This window comes from Montipora capricornis, chromosome 9 (assembly GCF_036669925.1).
Source record: "Montipora capricornis isolate CH-2021 chromosome 9, ASM3666992v2, whole genome shotgun sequence".
NCBI lineage: Eukaryota > Metazoa > Cnidaria > Anthozoa > Scleractinia > Acroporidae > Montipora > Montipora capricornis.
The window spans coordinates 39662926-39681722 of NC_090891.1; the positions used below are offsets into that span (position 1 = coordinate 39662926).

General features: G+C 38.4%; 1 protein-coding gene across 4 annotated transcripts in view; it reads right to left on the reverse strand.

The window, feature by feature from the left end:
- LOC138015264 (putative ammonium transporter 3) overlaps window positions 1–18797 on the reverse strand; it is a 33865-nt gene that overhangs the window by 1646 nt on the left and 13422 nt on the right. For 2 of the 4 annotated variants that reach the window (XM_068862241.1, XM_068862242.1), the window contains exons 2-6: window positions 8386–8492; window positions 3886–4637; window positions 3004–3063; window positions 1547–1623; window positions 1–853 (exon numbers count right to left, since the gene is read on the reverse strand). The exon at window positions 1–853 is cut by the window's left edge and continues 1646 nt beyond it. In XM_068862241.1, coding sequence (XP_068718342.1) covers window positions 261–853; window positions 1547–1623; window positions 3004–3063; window positions 3886–4604 — 1449 coding nt within the window. In that variant the 5' untranslated portion in view covers window positions 4605–4637; window positions 8386–8492 and the 3' untranslated portion in view covers window positions 1–260. Of the gene's footprint in view, window positions 854–1546; window positions 1624–3003; window positions 3064–3885; window positions 4638–8385; window positions 8493–14156; window positions 14562–14702; window positions 14821–17223; window positions 17272–18797 lie in introns of those variants that run through there. The other 2 variants (XM_068862239.1, XM_068862240.1) reach the window with 2 other exon arrangements.

Below are 18797 nucleotides of genomic sequence, written 5' to 3' on the forward strand. Positions count from 1 at the left end.
TATTGCTCCAGAACAAACGCTGATTGTGTCAGAACAATAGGTCAACCACGCACGTCACAATTATTCAAGACGGCGGCGAAGGTAAAATTTGAAAGCCAAAACAAGCGTTTTTGAAATTCAATTTTTTCAAATACCAACGCTTTCACTTGAAAAAGTTGAACAACTTTAATTGAAAACATTATGTTCTGTGGTTTAAAGTTATTTTGTTGTTTTAGTGGACGTTCCCTTTAAGTGTCCTGCCTGCACTGCAGGTTTTTTCGTCATTGCCACGCTAGAGTCTTCAGATCGTAATTTCCCGGATCATTAGGGTATCTTTCCAGTGGATCAAGATGCAAACCTGGAGTTGTAGGTGGACGCTCAATCTCTTCGTCCGCATTATACGCAGTGTTATCCATACCAGTGTGGTTGCCTTGGCAGTTGACCTTTGCTGTGCAACAGGGAGTTGGATTTCCGTACTCGATTCCATGCTCAATATGGTCCGCGCCAAGCAATTCGTCCTCTAAGCTCATGCGCAATCCGACCACCTTATCTACGAATAGTAGTTCAAGGTAAGTTGTTAATGCAGACCAGGCAGAAATTGACACGGCCGCTAAAAGTTGCACGCCCAAAAAGCGCCAACTACCACCCTTAAAGATTCCAAATTCACCCATAAAGTCGGCTTGAAGGATGTCTTTCTCTGCAAAGAAGGCTACGGCCACTAAGCCCCAGATTCCTGAAACTGCATGTGTTGGAACGCAACCGACAGGGTCGTCGATTTTGAGCCGGTCTAGAAGAGCACAACAAGGGCATGCCAGCAATGCTCCAATGGCACCTATTAAAAGACCTTCCCAGGGACGTGCGAGAGTGCAAATGGCTGTCAAAGAAAGTTCACAAGAAGATTACTGATTCCGAAGAACGAGAACAAGTCGCCCACACTTTTATGACCGCAAAGTGACCAAAATATGCATTTGCAAACAATTGGTGATTTCACAAGTCTAATCTTGTCCCCGGTCGTCCTCGTGACAATTTTTTAAGCAAAGTAAGTGTGTTTTCAATGGTGGATTAACATGGATAAAAACATATAGAAGAAACCGCCCTCAAAACAATCAGATCGTATACGCTTTAAGTGCTTGAGGAGCATTCTTTATCACTTACGAAAAATATAACCCCAATTTGAACGTCTATTGAGTGCAGCCTAATGGCCGTTTTTATCCTAGAGACGCATAATCCGTCCAGACGAGTTATGCGTCTCTCGTGTCATTCGTCGTTCAACACGCACAACGAAAGATAGTTCTTCCAGACGGATAATTTGTCTAGTGCCCGTTCTAATAATAGAGACGTATAACCAGACGAACAATTAATTAACAAACGTTTGACCAAGTTCATCCAGGCGGATAATGCGTCTCCACTACAAAAACGGTCAATTTTGGAGACGCCACACTTTGAATCTTTCTCAGTTGTCCTTTTTTCCTTATCAACCGTGCTGATGCTAAATGTTTTGGCAAACGGCTCCACCAACTGTATTTTTAGCTTAAAGAAATACGACTGACAAAACTCCTTTACTTACCTGTAATGCCGACAAGGCCTGACAGGATACCAGTGACGAAAATGGGAATATTTATCTGCTTTTTGTAGGTCATGTAACTGGAGAGGAAGAGTTAAATAACATGAAATATTCATTCAAATGTATCTATTTAGTAAGGAGAAGGACACAAAAACCATTCGGAGTGGAAATTATATTGAAAAACGTCTAGAAAAAACCTGTTTCTTATATCGTCGTTGTCGCTTTAGTCTTCTTTTAAGGGTGTATTAACAGCTGCTTATTTATTTCCCTGCTAGAAAAACCTGCTAGAAAAAAGATTCTTTTTGCAGTAAGCTTCCGTCACTATAGAAACGACTATCTTAAAACAAACCAAATCTCCGTGTTTGGTCAAATAGTAACTTTTCCTGTCATTCAAACCACAAAGCGCGGAAAAAGGCTTCTCTTATGGCCAATTACAGGGAAGTGGCATTTTAAAAACCTCAGAATTTTGTTGGAAAGCGGTATGTTCAACAAAAAGAGGAATCGTTTCAAGACGTAGATTTTTCTTGCGGGATAAGGAAAAGTTGCGCTAAAGACAGCCGTAAAAAGACAAAAACGAAAGCCGGACATGATCGGAAACTTCTGCTTGCGGGGCAGTAACAACTTCATTATCAAATAGGGAAGTACTGTATGCCAAAGACAGCTTTTATTCGTCTTTACATCTCAGTGGCGCTTGTGTTTTGCTTTGATGTATTCAGCTGAGGATATTAGTTCGCAAAAGTCGGGTGCCACTTTCTCGTCACACCAGTGCGCTTGATCTTAGCTTTATGTATACGCCGAAATTTCTGATCGGTGGCCTTGAATTGACTGTTCCTCACAAACAATAAGAAAGAACGGTGTTCGTAAAAACGGAGTTCCCAGAGTTTTCGAGTAGAACTGAGATAAACGTTTCTAAGTACATGCCCTTACTTTGACTGGATCTAATAAAATAAAAATAAAGTCTTTTTAAAATCTCTCTACTTTCCTGTGAAGTTCTTCTTTGTACTTTCTGTTGTTCGCCTGTCTTTTTTTTTTTTTCACTTTTACAGTCCGTATTTCTGCAACTGTTATTCCCTTTTCACCGTTATTTTTTCCTAATTTTGTTTTGTGCAAATTATTTTGTACAAGCTTTGTTGGCCAAAGACAAAAAGTATATGTATCTATGATTTGTTTTGTGCAGTCTACTGAAGTAGCAGGCCTAAAATGTCTAAAATAGTTCTGCTAATAGCCCAATTCAATTTTCAGTCCTAAGCAAAAGGCATCATATCGAGGCTATAGGGAATAAACTCATACAAATACTTATTTTTATTTCTCTGAGCCTCGAAATCATGTTCATTGTTTGAACTTGGTCTCTTTCGGGTTTATCGTGGTCCTTGTAAGCAGCTAATGGAAAATAAAGCAAGTCAGTGATGTTTTGTTGTTAAGTTAAGAATGTTTAATTTGGAAGGCCGTATTAAACACACCTGTAAGCTGTCCCGACAATTCCACCTCCTATGGCACCATTTATCGTGACAACCGCTGACCTAACGATTGATAAACAAGAAGTATCCGTTTAAAATGCACGACAAAACACAAAAACAAAAAACCCAATAGAAGCGAGATGGCATATATCCTTAAAATGATCGTTTAAATTTAACTTGAATAAATTATACCATCCGATTATCCCCTCGTGAAACTCCATGTAAGGAGAGAGTTTTCCGCAGAATTAAAATGTGAAGGTTTCTCGATCATCAGCGTACAAATTAGAAATAAAGATGGACTACACGAGAAGAGACAAAGAGTTAAATATATAAACAAACGATTGAGCGATTGAATCAAGAATGAGTGAGTGAGTGAGTGAGTGAAAAAATGGATGCACAAATGAATGAATGAATGAATGAATGAATGAGCCATTGAAATTAATCACCTTTCCGGGGCCAATTTGTAATAGTAATTGGACGGAGTGGAGTACAATTCAGTGAGTAATCGTGAGAGTGATTTGAAATTACGAGCACGATTACTTTTTGAATCGTAAGACACGAGGTTCAATTACTAGTTACTCGTGTCTAGAACAAAATTGGAGGATAAAAAGTCCTTGAATACTTTTTGGTGTGAATAAGTTAAAATTATATTCAATCTGTTTTGCAAACAGTAGGAAAACAGCAAGAAAGACCCCATCCAAGTGCGAATGGCGTAGGTGTCAAATTACAGGTATCCAATTTGGAGTTGTTCATATTGGATACCTGCAATTGGACCCTCACGTGACCGCGCACCAATTACGCGACAAATAGGAACAGAGGCAATAAGATTCAAGAACTTTATAATCGTTACGATTAAATAGAAAATTGCACAAATTGTATGCTCACCTTGAAGCTAACTTCCATTTCATACCCGTTACTCCAAAAGTGCTCCCACAGTTGAAACCTAACCAGCCCCACCAAAGCATAAATGTTCCTAATACAACATTTGTCGGGGACGCCATTTGTTTGGGGGGCGCGTTCGCATCAAACTTCCCGTATCGTGGTTTCAGCATCATAGTCGCTACCAGTCCACTTACTCCGCCGACCAGATGAACTGCGCTGCACCCCGCAATATCGATAGCGCCCAACTGGCGAAGCCAACCCGTTTCCCCCCAGACCCAATGAGCGGGAAAACTGTACGTTAGAGTATTAAGAAACGAATATACAATGTAAGCTTTCAGTTTAATTCTCTCTGCCATAGCACCAGAAACTATTGTGGTTGCAGTCGTAGCAAATGAAAGCTGGAAGAAATATTCCGAGTAAACCTGTCCCATTTCTTTATCGTCAGCGTCGGTGAAGAAATACCCAATACCACAAAATGGGTTACCAAGATTACCCTTGCCAAAACTGAAGGCATACCCAAACATCCAGTAAGATAATCCGCCGAAGACCACATCTACAGCGTTTTTTACCATAATATTCGCTTCGTTTTTCAACGAAACCATTCCGGATTCTAAAAGTCCAAATCCTGATTGCATGGTCAGAATGATAAACGAATTCGTGAGTATCCACACGGCGTCTTCATTTTTCACTTTCCCATCATAATCGTACTCCGTCTCGTTCATCGTTTCTTGGGTAAGTCAACGTTAAATAATGATCTGCAAATGAACATTAAAATTTTTCACACAGCTGTGATACCAAGTAATAGGCCATTTTCGAAAGATCAAATATTCAGCTTGATACGGAAGCAGTGAGGACAAAAACAATAGAAACACCTGGGAATGAATGTGTAAAATATTTAAATATCATCAGCTTTCCTTTGTCTTTGTCCTCACTGCCTCACTATCAAGATGAATTTTAATATATCGAAAAGACGTATTAAAGTTACTTGGTCACTGATTAAACAAACTTATGGCGCTTTCCTTTTGTCAGAACTGGCTGGCCAGACCCATAAGTTTGCAAAGAAAATACAACAATTTGAAGGAACACTTTCATGATAATCCCTCGCATTCTTCGGGAGGAGTGTATGTCATCCTCACTGAAAGTGTGTTTGAAGCCCGGTCAGTTCCGTCAAAGGGAAAGCGTCTTAACTCTCAACAGTTATTAAATGCTTCCTTCTGAAAAAAGTTAAGGCCAAAGATACTCCTCTGTACAAGTCTTGGTTGACTAGGGGCATTCTTAAATCCATAGCTGCTATATCTAATAGAGATTATAATAAAGTTTCTATATAACGCGCGCTCTCATTGGTTTAAACAGCGTGCTTTAAAAAGTAAAAAAAGTAAAGTGGTGCATTTATATAGCGCGCTTATCACATACGTCTCAAAGGCGCTTTACAATGATCAATTTACCCCCCAGCGGACTGGAAGCATATACAGGCGCAAATTGCAGCCGCTTCTAAGCAGTCCATGCATGCTGGTACTCATTTTACGGACCTCGGAAGGATGGAAAGCTGAGTGAACTTTAGCGGCAAAGAAGGTCGCCAAATATTCCAGTCTCGGCAGAACCGAGAATGGAACCCGCGCCCTTAGGGTTGGATGCAGAGATCTTACCACTGGGCCAACCCCTCCGCTGTTGTTTATGAGAGTACAAAGCACGGAACAAACGAAAGCTCACGCCATAATCCGCAGAAATGGCAATGAATTTCCGAATTTTTCCTTGGGTATTATTGAAGCTGTCAGTAAGAGGCTTGCTCAGATATTCTGTCAAGTGCTTTTTGGATGGAAGACCTCAGTCGTCGCCAGGTCCAGCAGTTCTTTCAAGCTCAAAAAGTCCTCACGCTGGAGTTCTTCATTTACAAAATTCCCAACAGGTTTTCAGATTCCAGCCGCAAGCAATGAACAGTTTGTTTTCCAATTGTCAGGCCGGAAACGTGCAGGTTTTCATAGGCAACAATTCGGCCGGTTTTCACTGAACTTAATTACCTAGATCCTCTTTTTTGCTGTTTTTTACGGACTGAAACCGAACATTGAAGCACTTGTTTTTCCATAAATTCGAATTTTGTGTGATTTCTGTCAAGCCACTTTCCAGTTGATTGATGTTTTGACAAGCCTTTCCATATAAACTCTTGTTCCTTTCTCTGATTCGTTAGTTATCACCAATTCGTTTGTAAATAGGTTTAACAGTAGGGATTGTTACACAATAGTGCCTTTTCCTGCTTATATCTGTAAGCATACTTACGTACAACATACTGCATAATAATAATAATAATAATAATAATAATAATAATAATAGTAATAATAATAATAATAAAAATAATAATAATGATAATGATAATGATAATGATAATGATAATAATAATGTACACATTTCATGTTTTATGGCCAAAATAATAAACTGAACTGGACATATTACCGAGTTACCAGCTCCTTCATCTCAACAGGGCCAAACTGATATTAACACATGTTCGTCTACTGTTCTGTAATATTTTGTTCAAAAACAGATGTTTCGTTTGTGGTGATGTTTTGCATAATTCTCTTGGGAAGTGATGTCTGATAACCGAGAAGAATGCAAGGAGAAATTGTAAACTGATCTCTTGATCATGCCATCAACGAATAAGAGCAATCTTATCAGACTTAATTATAACATAAGAAGATTGAAAAGCTCTTATAAGTAAAAGATGCAACCTATTTATTTTTAAGCCCTTCTCAATTAAATGGCCGGCGAGATATACCTGTCTAGGATCTATCAATTATTAATCTTGAATAGTAGATATATTGAATATGCGGTGGTCTCTTTCCCGGACGAATTGAATATCGGGATATTAATAACGCGGTAATATCCAATAGAATCGCATATCTATAGAGGAATGCGCGTAATTTAATCTGATTTGCTATCAAGACGAGGTATACGGTGTGGAATTGCGACTTTAAAATGAGGCCGACCGATGTTACAACGTAGCAACACGTGACCTTACGCGGTAGCAACGGAGCCAAGAATTGGAAACAATTATACTTTCAAAGCAATTTTGCAAAAAAATGTGGCTGAAGTGAGAAAAAATAAGACTCTCCTGGCTCCTGACAGTGGAGACAGCTTTTTTGGCGAGCATTGACGACTGCAACATTCACCAAAAGGTAAATTAATTTTAAATAACTTCGTCTTTCAAAAAGCTATGCCATTTTCATCTCATGACTCGTGAATTTCCTGTCAATTTTCACTTGAAAAACAATATCGCGATTCGTGCGATGTCTGTTTTTCGCGTGAAAATTAATGTGGAATTCTCTCGTCAGGTGGTAAATTTTCTTACAAAATAGGCTAGGCGGAAATTGTTAAACTAAGTTTCTTTTGTTATTCTCGCTCGTGGGATTGGAAGCTGTGAGTGACAGCTTTCGTAAGAACCCTTCAAGGCATACACTAATACAAATTAAAGTTTATGGTATTGCACTCGCTAATGCCATACTGAGCTATAGCGGGATTCGTGCATGGGAACTAAGTCATTAAATTAGAGCTAGTTGGCACAATTCTCACCATACTGCTAAGACTGAATAGTTGAAAAGCCAGTGATGTCAGTTCTCGCAGTTTTTCTCACTTTTTTTCGGGTTGGTTCCTGTCTATCTTTCCTTACCTTGGTCAAATGTGGAATGAGTTAACCAACGAGCTCTCGTCTCTTTTACCCGAAGCGAAGTCGACCGACGGTGCGCAACAACGGATCAAAATTAAATCCCTGATCATTTTTGATTCCTACTTTCCTTCCCAGGAATCAACACTGTTAATGCATGGAGATGGTTGTGAAACTCGACATGTCTTTTTGTTTCATGTTTTTCTGTATTTTTGGCCTCGATGGCGCACAAAACACACCTTTTTTCGAGAAGGTAACCAATAAAATCTTTCCATTAAATTATGCGCAACTAATTTGCAAACTCGGGCGAAGGGAAAAAAAGTGCACTGTCACGGTCAATTCAACATCGATTGCAATAACATTGTTCTTGCTTCAACTAAAGGACACGCTAATGTTATTCAAACATCTAATGAGTTTGCTCAGTGGGGGGAAAAACCATTATTTCTTTTTAAACCACCCTTTGTCTTCCGGACGAGTGTTCTGTCAAGGCCGAGTACAATTTAGTGTCCATTGCTTCCCAGCATATAGAGTTTTTTCGCCATTAAGGCGGCATTAAATGTAGAGGCTTTTTTGTTGCAAATCTTTCTTAGGGATTCATATTTTCTCTATGAAAACTCACGAACACTATCCAACTTGCGATGTAACAATTTCCCTGGAGAAATGAAAACTGCCAGGTGTTTTGCTTACAAAAGAGCAAAAAAAAAAAAACAAATGCCCAGACAAATCTGCAATGCGAAATTGCTGTATCGCGCGACAAATGTATACGCTCCTTTATAGATAAAAAACGTGCGCGCCAGTTTATCGTTCAGTGGCTTAAAGACCTTCTTTTAAAAGATGTGTTATTTACTTACCCGAGTAATGAAACTGTCAAGGAACTGTATCGATGGCAAGGTTCATCCGGTTGTTTAGGGATGAAAAAACTTGTCTTGCAGATAAAACCCGGCGGCGGTAGACTGTTCTAGAGAGGAACGATGACGTTTGCATTAATGATTAAGCGAAGTTGAAGAACGGCTTTGAATGGCTTTAATTGGTGCATGGGCTGACGCAAAAACCCAAAAGGGAGCATTAGCAACGACAACGGCGACGGCAACGAGAACGTCACTAATTTGCATATATAGAAGGCAAAAACAATAGCTTTGCACGCTCTGCACGCGCGCTTTTCCTTTTTGTCCATTTCGTTGCCGTCGTCAACAAAACAACAACGTGAAACAGCCAAATTTGAGGTTTTAGGGAGAACGTCAGCACTTGAGGATAAATTTTCATTTTCTCCGCTAAATTAAGCTTGACTCATATCGGTTTTATTCTTGAGGGACTGCCACACCATTGTCATGTTAAAAAGCTTGGAATAGTCTCGAAGTGATTACAATAATGAGAATTTATGTTTTGAGACGACGTTCTGGTTGCCGTTCCCGTTGTCGTTGCTAAGGCTCCCTAAATTTGTTGCCATGCACGGCACGAACTGCACACATAGAGGACATTTTTTAATCCTCTTTTTGTTTAAAATCCGTTGGTCTAAAAATTGGCATATTTTTGAAAGTGCTTCGTTCTGGAATATTTAATGACAGGAGCCGCGCCGATAACCAAGAAACTTTATAAAATAATTAGGATAGTACGCGCACTCTCATTGGTCAATAGCTGTGTTTAAATGAGAGTATGGAAACACGGCTGTGACGTCACACGAATTTTGATTGGTTATATGCCGTCAGACGCGCGTTTTGATTGGCTGGTAGGAAATATGAGCGCGTATCAAGAAAATCTGTTTCAATCAAGAATTTTCCTTCAAATTTTTCCTTCATTTGTCGAATTCGGGGAAGTTAGGAGAATTCTCGACACTTATGGAAACCCGAGACGTACGCCTCCGGTTTGCATGACTGTCTCGAATTCTCCCAAATCCCCCTGGTGTCTAGATGAGGCTATGGAAACACGGAAAACGTCATCCTCTATTACTTAAACAACTCAAATGCTAAACAAAATTTTAGTTTCTAAAGAAACTGTGGTACTGCGTTGGTGGGAGATTGAAACAGAAATTGATTTTATCAAACGAGTTGATACAGGTCGAATAACCCCCGTGAAAGATTTGGAAAGATTTGCTTTCCAAATCTTTCACGAAGAAAAGATTTGGAAAGATTTGCTTTCCAAATCTTTCACGGTGATTATTCGACCTGTATCAACTCGTTTGATGAAATCAATTTCCAACTCAAATACTAGGTCTATGTAACGACGGGCATTTTCACAGATCAAGCATTTCAGACGACCTCTTAAATTAGTACATTAGGGAGCTTAAGCACGCGCGTTTTCGACACGTGGACGGCAACCGGAAGAGAACATTTCGAGTGCCAGGACAGCGTTGTCTCCTAGTCTTTTATACTCATCATCTCCAATGGGGAAAATTTACTTAGCAATGTAAATGTGGTTGTGTGAAGACAAGTTAAAAGGGAAAACAGCTCACTTCCGGTTGCCTTCCGCATGTCAAAAACGCGCGTGCTTAAGCTCCCTATTAGCTCACACTTACATCGCTCACTGACAAGATATAAAATATATTTATGGTACAAAGCTATTCGTATTAATTTTTGGTGAGTTTCTCAAGACACGGCCTCCAAACTTGACAAAATTGGCCAATTTTTTCAAGTTTCAATCCATTTACATCCTCTCCATCCTTGGCTGCAAACAAGAAAGAATTAATAGCCTCAGTGCACTTTACTGAATGGTTATTGGCAACAAAACTACAGCATTATTTTTTGGTCTTCATTGATGCAAAGAGATGCAAAGACGTCTTTTAGTCTTGTTTTGAAGGTTGACTAAAATAGCGTGACACTACCCCTTTAAATACGATTTGGCTTGCACGAGTAACCAATATCAATCCAATGGGTAGTAATTTCTCATGCACTGAGATTTGAGATTAGCTGGAAAGGTCAGGTTTCGCAGGAAAATCAACCAAAATATAACTCGATCTGTGAAAACGCCCGTTCCACAAATACAACTAGACGCTCTATGAGCGTAAACTGGGTCGATTGCGGTACGTATTACACAAAAACAGAAGCCACTGAGTCGGGTGGTATTGAACTGCAACGTTCCAGTTAATTTTTTCAAGTGGGGGTTTAGGGTCACCCAGACGTGGCCCTTTGGCTCCAACTTTCACACGTTGAATTATTACGTTGTTCGAATAGCAAAGTATAGGATTCGACTCCGTTTTTGGGCTGTTTTTTTATTATTTTTTTTTCGGGTCACGCTCTGGCTGTACAAGGCAGTTCAAGTGAGATTCGACCTCGGTATCTCTTCGTTCAGAAGCAATCTTGATGACCACTAAACCTCTAAGACTACGTGACAGATTATCGAGGAAATATGTATTAACGAATTGTGTGCGTGACCGGAAACGAGTTTTTGTGTTTTCATTGCACGCAATGCAATATTCGGTTATCGCATGACTCTGTAACAGATATTGTAATTTTGTAATTCTCCCAGTATCGTTAAGAAAAAGTGTTAAATATATTTAAATATCATCGTAGAGACTTGCAAAGCGTCTGTTTTCTGGTTTTGATTGGAATTAATGCCGTTTTGTGCAGTTTTAAATGTAAACATCAAGGTATTGTGACATCAAAATTAAAACCCGCTGAAATACTGTGAACTTAAAGGAAATCGGCTAAAATCCTTCGAACAAAGTGTAGGCTACACGTAGCCTCTGGTTTTGTATAAGGGCTTAACCACTAGTTTCTAGTAACACAAGCCCCTATATTTCGACCGCGCGCCATTTCTACGGAAGAGCCTGCTTGCAGGCTATAACAAAACACGGTCTTGAGTAAAACTCAGTCGTTTCTTCTTTAAGTTAAATAGTCTGCAAAAAAACTAACTGTAAATTGCTCTGACGGACGTTAAACAAGATTTGTGCAGTTTAAAATTTGTTCTGGACGCTTGAAATTTCAAGGTCATGTTTTAGGCTAAACTGGTTCTTATATAAGGGGGGTCTAAAATGAAATTTTTAACCTATCAGGTTCTTAAATTCTAGGTTCTTATATGTGGGTGTTTACTGTATTTCAAGTGAATAGGTTTAAAACAAATTCGAGGGAAATCTCTGTCTTTCAAGAGAAAGTTAAAGAAATATTGTTGACTTCTCAAATGAATAATGACTTTATTTTACACTAGAGTGATTAAACAAATCTTTTTCTGACGTTAAAAACTATGGCTACCCATTAATCATTTGCCGGAGATTCTATGAGGAAACTGCTCGAGAATTAAATTTCAACCCACGTATGCAAATTAGTTAAGCTCGAATATCTCACAACTCGATGAATCCAAAACGGCCGAAAAATCTAACAAATGCCTTTTCCAGCATAACATTTATTGAAATAAACAACATATTTGCTATTATATTAGAGGCAAAAAATCCTTCCTATTTTAATTGCGTGCCTGCAAACGAGAAACACAATCCGTCACTGTGTCACAAACCACATGCAATGGGCCATTTCCAAGTTCATGCCTGCCTCCTCTTCAAAGCGAGTCTAAGTGCAAAGTTTTTGTTCTTCTTTTTGAAGAAGTGGTAGCAGGGGGGTAGGGAGGTGGAGCTTTGTTGAATAACAAATTATATGAAAATAAATTTGTTGAATTTGAATAAATGTATTCGTTCCATAAAACATAACTTTGGGCGTTGAAGTTGAATAAATATTCTTCTTGCACAAAAATAGCCCGTGTTGAACTTGAATGAATGTAGTTAAATAGACAACACCTGTGTTGAAGTTGAATCAATATGAATTTTTGCACTGATACAAATATACAATGTTGAATTTTGCAACAAACGGCCAACCCATAGCCCACCGGAAAAAATCTACACATTTCTACTACCCCCTGAATCCTACCAAAAATATTCACAGAAGATTCTACCCACAAAGACAAAACTTAGCAGAGGAGTGACAGGAAAGACCTACTGTGCAACGTTTCCATTTTCTTGACACGGAAAAGAAAACTGAGAAATATGAATTCGTGATTGGACTTCAAAGCAAGACTAAGAAAATAAGTAAGAAAAAACAAAATATTCTCCCTCCACAACTGAGCGACGCTTTTTTAGCTGACTCATTCCTTCCTTTGGCAGGTGATTTTAATGAGCGGAAATATAAAGCGTTCGCTTTCATTAGAGAAGGAAAGTGGAAACATTACAAGAGTTTGATCTTGTCGATATCACATAAATCAATGAAAATGGAAAAATGAACTATTTGTCAAGTTTTCGCCTAAGATTGTAGGTAAGACGTAAACAAAACGAAGTTTATGGGCAATACAAATATGGGATTAAATTAATCGTTAAGTCCAATAAAACAACGTTGTTTTCACATTTTAATCTAATGTTGGCAGTTTCCTCTTTGACAACTGCTAGAAATTTGTGGCTCTAGCCGGACTGGAGATTTGTTCCGACTCTTTTTTTCTCGATTTGCTCTCATCATTGCTCCACTTGAACTTTCATAAGCGGAAAATCTAAAGCGGAGTCAATCCAAATGGAAGAATGAAAGCTGTGAAGGACAAGAGTTTCCTTCCGTGACAAAGGGAAGCAGAAACCAGAAACATAAGTTTGGTGTTGTAGATATTAGAAGATTCAGCGATAACTAAAAAGAATATTATTTGTAGTTCTGTTCCGGTTTAGGTTTTCTTTCCGTTGTCACGGTGAACAAAATAAAGTTGATGGAAAACGTCAATGCAAACTTTGGGAATAATAATCAATTTCTATTCAATATCAAGATCCTAAATGCAGAAATGAACCGAATTATTCCAATTTACATGCCTTCAAGTTTACGCTCTTTAGTTAGGTCTTTCTAAGTAAAAAATATTTTAGTTTCTTTTCACTGCATGTCTAAGTCATCCTCTGCATCACTCACTTTAGTTTTTTTAATGTAAGTACCTTCTTAATTTAAAACTAATTAATTTGTGTGATTTAAATTAAGAGGAAGCCCTCAACTTCCAATATCTTAAATGGTTTCTGCTTGGGCTTCCTCCGGCATCACATTATCTCGAAATTTATTGTTAAACCGACATTTACAAGCTTCTTTTGTAATTCGTATAAATAGGGTATCGAATAAACTGAACTGAACGTAATTGGAGGAAAACGTCAATTTTAAAGCCTCAATTTAGTTTCTCGAAGAAAAGTGATTATGAATCTGATTAAAGTTTTCGATCCGCTAACAGAAGCATTAGAAAGCTTACTGCTCTTGAATAGTCATCCGAATTTTTCCTAGTCGATTGTTTTGACAGTTTTTTTTAGGTCGGATTTCTGTTATCGATTGCAGGTGTCGGTAATTGCCTATTCAAGTCGTTTAGCAAAGATACGGACTTTCCTTCCTCGAAGGACAATTAGAGAATTGGAAGAGGAGTCAACAAAATGTCAAAATATCAGCGTTTACTGATAATTTATTACGTAACAGTATACTGTCCGGTTCAATGCAATAAACATGCACGATTTTCACGGCGTTTCAGTAGGTTCATGCTGTTCAAAAATGGTTATTTTTGTTGAAAAAATACAGGCGCACTGAAATTTGCCAGGTGTTTAAGCAAGACCATTAGATGATTGAGGAACCCTTTCAAAAATAAATAATAAAATTAAGTTGTGTTACCAAGTCTTAAATTAACATATTTTTTTTCTCACCGATTAGGTTCGCCTTACTTGAAATGACCAGTCGGCTGAAGTGACTTTGCTTCACAGAACAAATTTAAACTTAACCACACAAAAACATGACTATGTCATGTTGGCCGCTACAGCGCCGATACCTATTTGTTTACCGTGAGACGCCGGAACACGAACGGGTGACCATAACAAATTTATTTCCTAAAAGCACATGGAGTGGTTACTAAGTCTTGCTGTCATTGTTAGGCCCTGACTGGACTTTGGCCCCTTTCGACTGTTTCTTGTTATCAGCCGTCTTGAAATGATGCAACAACACTCTTGCGCATGCTCAAAACAATGATCTCGATCGTCCTGAGACAGATCTCAAATCTTTTCGTGTTTACATGGTTCCGCGGTCCGACTTCAGACCGGTCCGAGTCATTCGTACTGAACGATTCAGCAACCGGAATGAAATGAAACCGGCATGAGATGACTTTTCAACTAATTTTAGCGGGAACGAGTATTCTAAAAATAGACTCATTTGTGGCTGTGCTGAGGAGCCCACCCATCCCATAACAACACCCTTACCTAATTCACTCTTGATGTGATATAGTTCTCCAGAAGTCAAATTGGGTTCTTCCGCGTGCCCATAATTATCATAACCAATCGAGTGGCTCAAGCTAACGAATTAAACTTTATTTTTAATCTGAAATTTAAAGAAAACCACAAAACTTTTGAAATTACAAGACATGTTTCGACAGGAACTTCTGTCATCTTCAGTTGATTAATGTACAAAGCGTTAAGTTGAATTTATAAGTACGGAAAAAGTGCTAATTATGCCAGTAACAACGGAATGTACATAAAACGTGACAATGTGAGAATTAAAAGGATAGTTTTAGATTTACGTGATGCAGTTGTTGATTAAGAGAAGGTTGTTCTCTTTGAATATGAAAAGCTTCTTTTATTTTGAGTTGAAAAGTCGTAGAGGCGTGATCTAAAATATGGAAACATTCCCCTGAAGACAGGGCGCGACATTGTTCGGAATTCTGTAGGTCTAGATAGCAGCAACAATATAGATAGTCGTATAAACATAACAACTTTCTTTAATTTTCCAGACATGTTTCGACGGTACATCCGTCATCTTCAGTGTTACATATTTTGAAATCGCCGTTGAATTTAAAGCGCGCGCGATCTTACAAACTTCGTTACATTGCGTTGTCAATATTGCGTATTAAATCAAAACAGAACAAAACAAAAATTTAAATGAGTGACGCTTAGTTCCTTAGTTCCTTAGTCCTTCCTGGACTCTGCAGCCACTAAGTACCAAGTGAAGCTTAAGGAATCCACAAAATGGGAGAAGCCCAATCTCAACCAGCAGGTGAAACACATTAACCTGACTCTCTCCCTGTAAGGAACTAAGCGTCACTCATTTAAATTTTTGTTTTGTTCTGTTTTGATTTAATACGCAATATTGACAACGCAATGTAACGAAGTTTGTAAGATCGCGCGCGCTTTAAATTCAACGGCGATTTCAAAATATGTAACACTGAAGATGACGGATGTACCGTCGAAACATGTCTGGAAAATTAAAGAAAGTTGTTATGTTTATACGAATTCTGTAGGTGTTTGAAAATGTGAGAGGCCCTATCACTGACTAAGTGCTCACGCACGCGTGTGGAAAAATGCCGGGTTGTTTCGCCGACATAACATGCATTACAGCCCGCACATACAAACTTATAAACCACACGTGAACGAAGCCCGCCAGGGATAGGGTCTTTCACACCAAGCAAGTTGCCTATCTTAAAGGAGGAAAAAACTAGTTTGATGTCCAAATCATTGCAGTAGCGCTTGATAAAGTGACGGATCTTTTTCTGAGTTACGACAGAAAAATGGCCTATGTAAGGTAGCTTAAAATAAAATATAGGCGAAGTGGGAAGGGATCCCTGGGGACAATGATTACTTAGGGTCCCAGTAATGTAACGGTTTACAACCCTTTCAATTAAATGGGCAGGGAAAAGATTCTTTTTTAGGATAAGCTTAGTTAGGTCCTCGTGTAGCCCCAACCAGGTGTTGTTAATCTTATAGGCCCTATCAACAAGAGTCCTGATGAGATTCACTTTGTAAGAGTACGAAGTGAAACTGAAATAATTAGTTAATAACCCAGTAAAGGTTTTCTTACGGTAAGCTCTAGTTAGAAAAGAAATGGGATCATTATTATCAACTAAAACATCTAAAAAGGGTAATTTGTGATGAGCTTCTTTTTCCATAGTGAACCTTTTTTAATCCTACGAGCGATGAAGGCATTTCCCATGATTGTTCAGTGAATGGGCGCCTGATACATGCCATTTGTTTGAAGATCTCGAAGCCTTAAACGGCTTCCGGCCATTTTAGCACTCAATACTGCGATACGGCTAGTAATGAGTCTTCTCGGCAAGGTCAAAAGAACTCTCTATGGCCAATCCTTGTTTTTCCTTGCTGAAAAACCTGTATGCTTGACAAAAATGAATTGAAACGAAAGGTCTTTTCTTCGAAATGCCTTTTGTAGATTTACTTAACTTATAAACATAGTTTTCACAATTTGGACTTTGGACACCTGTAAGTCAATATCAAACGCTCTCCTTTGCAATAATAAAGATAGTTTTTCCTCTTCGAGGGTTTTTCGAACTGAAACCCTTCGAGAATATTTGTATTGAGCGAGATCTTACTTTTTCCCTCATTTTTGGATCCTTTGATTACCTGCAAACCCTGCGAGTTTGTGTGAGGGTATGTATTTAATATTAATGATAAAGAATGATTCTGTTACCACTAGCTACTATACTAATCGGCTACTACTAATCCAACCAAGAAGCATCGCTTTTGTTCAGTCAGTACTAGTGTCGTTTACTTTCCCGTTTAGTATTAATTTTCTGACTCTCATTGGCACTATGGACTTGAATGATAAGGCACGTTTGTTTCCAAACCGAAAAAAATTTTTTTCTCATTTTTAGAATTGAATAGAAAATGAAATTTTATGAAGGCTGAGATCGAAACTCTTTGTCCGATGAGGCTAGGTCATGTATAGAAGGGGCTCGTTTTATAAAACTACTTAAAAGAAAAGAATAAGTCTTACCTGAATTTAGAGATCTCTTCAAGCCGCCTCCGAAGAGTTAGAGTCGAGCTTATGGAGAAAAACTAACATTGTCTTAAAATTTCAAAATCCATTAGTGTGACTGTTTGTTTCATATTTCATTTCCTTGCTCATTTATTGGTTTTAGCGGAGTCACCTGTTTTGAGCCAAATGTCATTGATTGTCCTTAGCCTAAAATTGCTTCCTTGTGCAAAAGTAAAATATAGTGTGTGTTGTGTTAACAATTCCTTTCCTTTAATGGGCCGCCCAAGGGACACGAAGTCGACAAAATTGTCTTTCAGCTGTTCCAAGGCATGTGCGGCTTTTGAGAGCTGCAGTTCCTTTCCTTAGATCATAGGCGTCTCAAACTGTTTTGGATTCCAATTCTGAACGAATAATTGTGTTGCAAAGCAGTTTGTGTCGTCATTTTAGAAGAAGACACTCGACGTTTTGGCTCAAATGATTGTTGCTCTTGCTATCAATGACAACATGTCATAAAAAATGACAAATTTCGTTTGCTTTTGAAAACGCAACAGGAATGCAAAAACAAATAATCTCATCAGCATGTTTTTTTTTTCTGCCGGAAGGCAAATTAAGAAATTAAGACTATAGAGATATTGTAATAACCTTCTTCAAACGTGGCACCAATTGAGTGCAGTAGAAAAGAGATAATGCCTTTTGATTATAATAAAATTATGCAGGGGTTATTATTATATATTATATTGTCGTAACAAAACGCCATTCACAACAGACGAGGTACCGAGAACATTTGAGGCAACATGGGCTCGATGTTTGTTCAAAGATGAATTGGCTCAGTATCCTTGATGAATTTCAAATTTTGATGTATGGTTGGAATTTTTAACTGAAAGGGACTTGAGGGACTCATTGGAAGTATTGGAATGGTTTCGTCAAACGCGGAATGAATGGGTACATCACCTGAACGCTCTTAAGTTTAAGTCTTGGGGAGTGATGACAATCAAGCAAATATGTGTTCTAAGGAGAAATATTATTGTCTCTTGCATTTTGTTTACTGCAGGAATGAACATCTTAATAAGGCTCATGAAGAATAAGTCCGAGCATGAGCTCGAGATTTTAAAATGTACTGTCAATCTCAGTTTTAATAATTTTTTTATAAATAAGCTTAAAATTGGGAAGCAATTTTTGTGCCCGGAGCAATAATCGTTAGTTATCAATCTGGCTAAAGCTGGAATTACACCATCCACGAACTTTGAAGCAATTAATGAAAATAGCATGAGCTAATCGTCTGCTCTGGCAAAACGCTTGCTTCGAAAATGTCTCCCCTTTTTCTCACAAGTAGTTGCAAGTAACTTTCTGTTTATTATGCTTGCGATGTTTTTCTAAGATTAGGAGCTGTGCCTTCTAAAGTATTGCCTTATAACAAAGAAAATTACTCCATCAGTTTCTTTAGAGCTATATGCGCCTAAAATACTGAATGGACATCGAGTCACAGGAAAAAAGATAACCTCGACACTTCCTCCAAAGCAAAGTTTAATGCAAAACGTTTGAAATCAGGGGTCGGTTCCTAAAGGGTGTAATAACTCTATTCCAGAGATAAA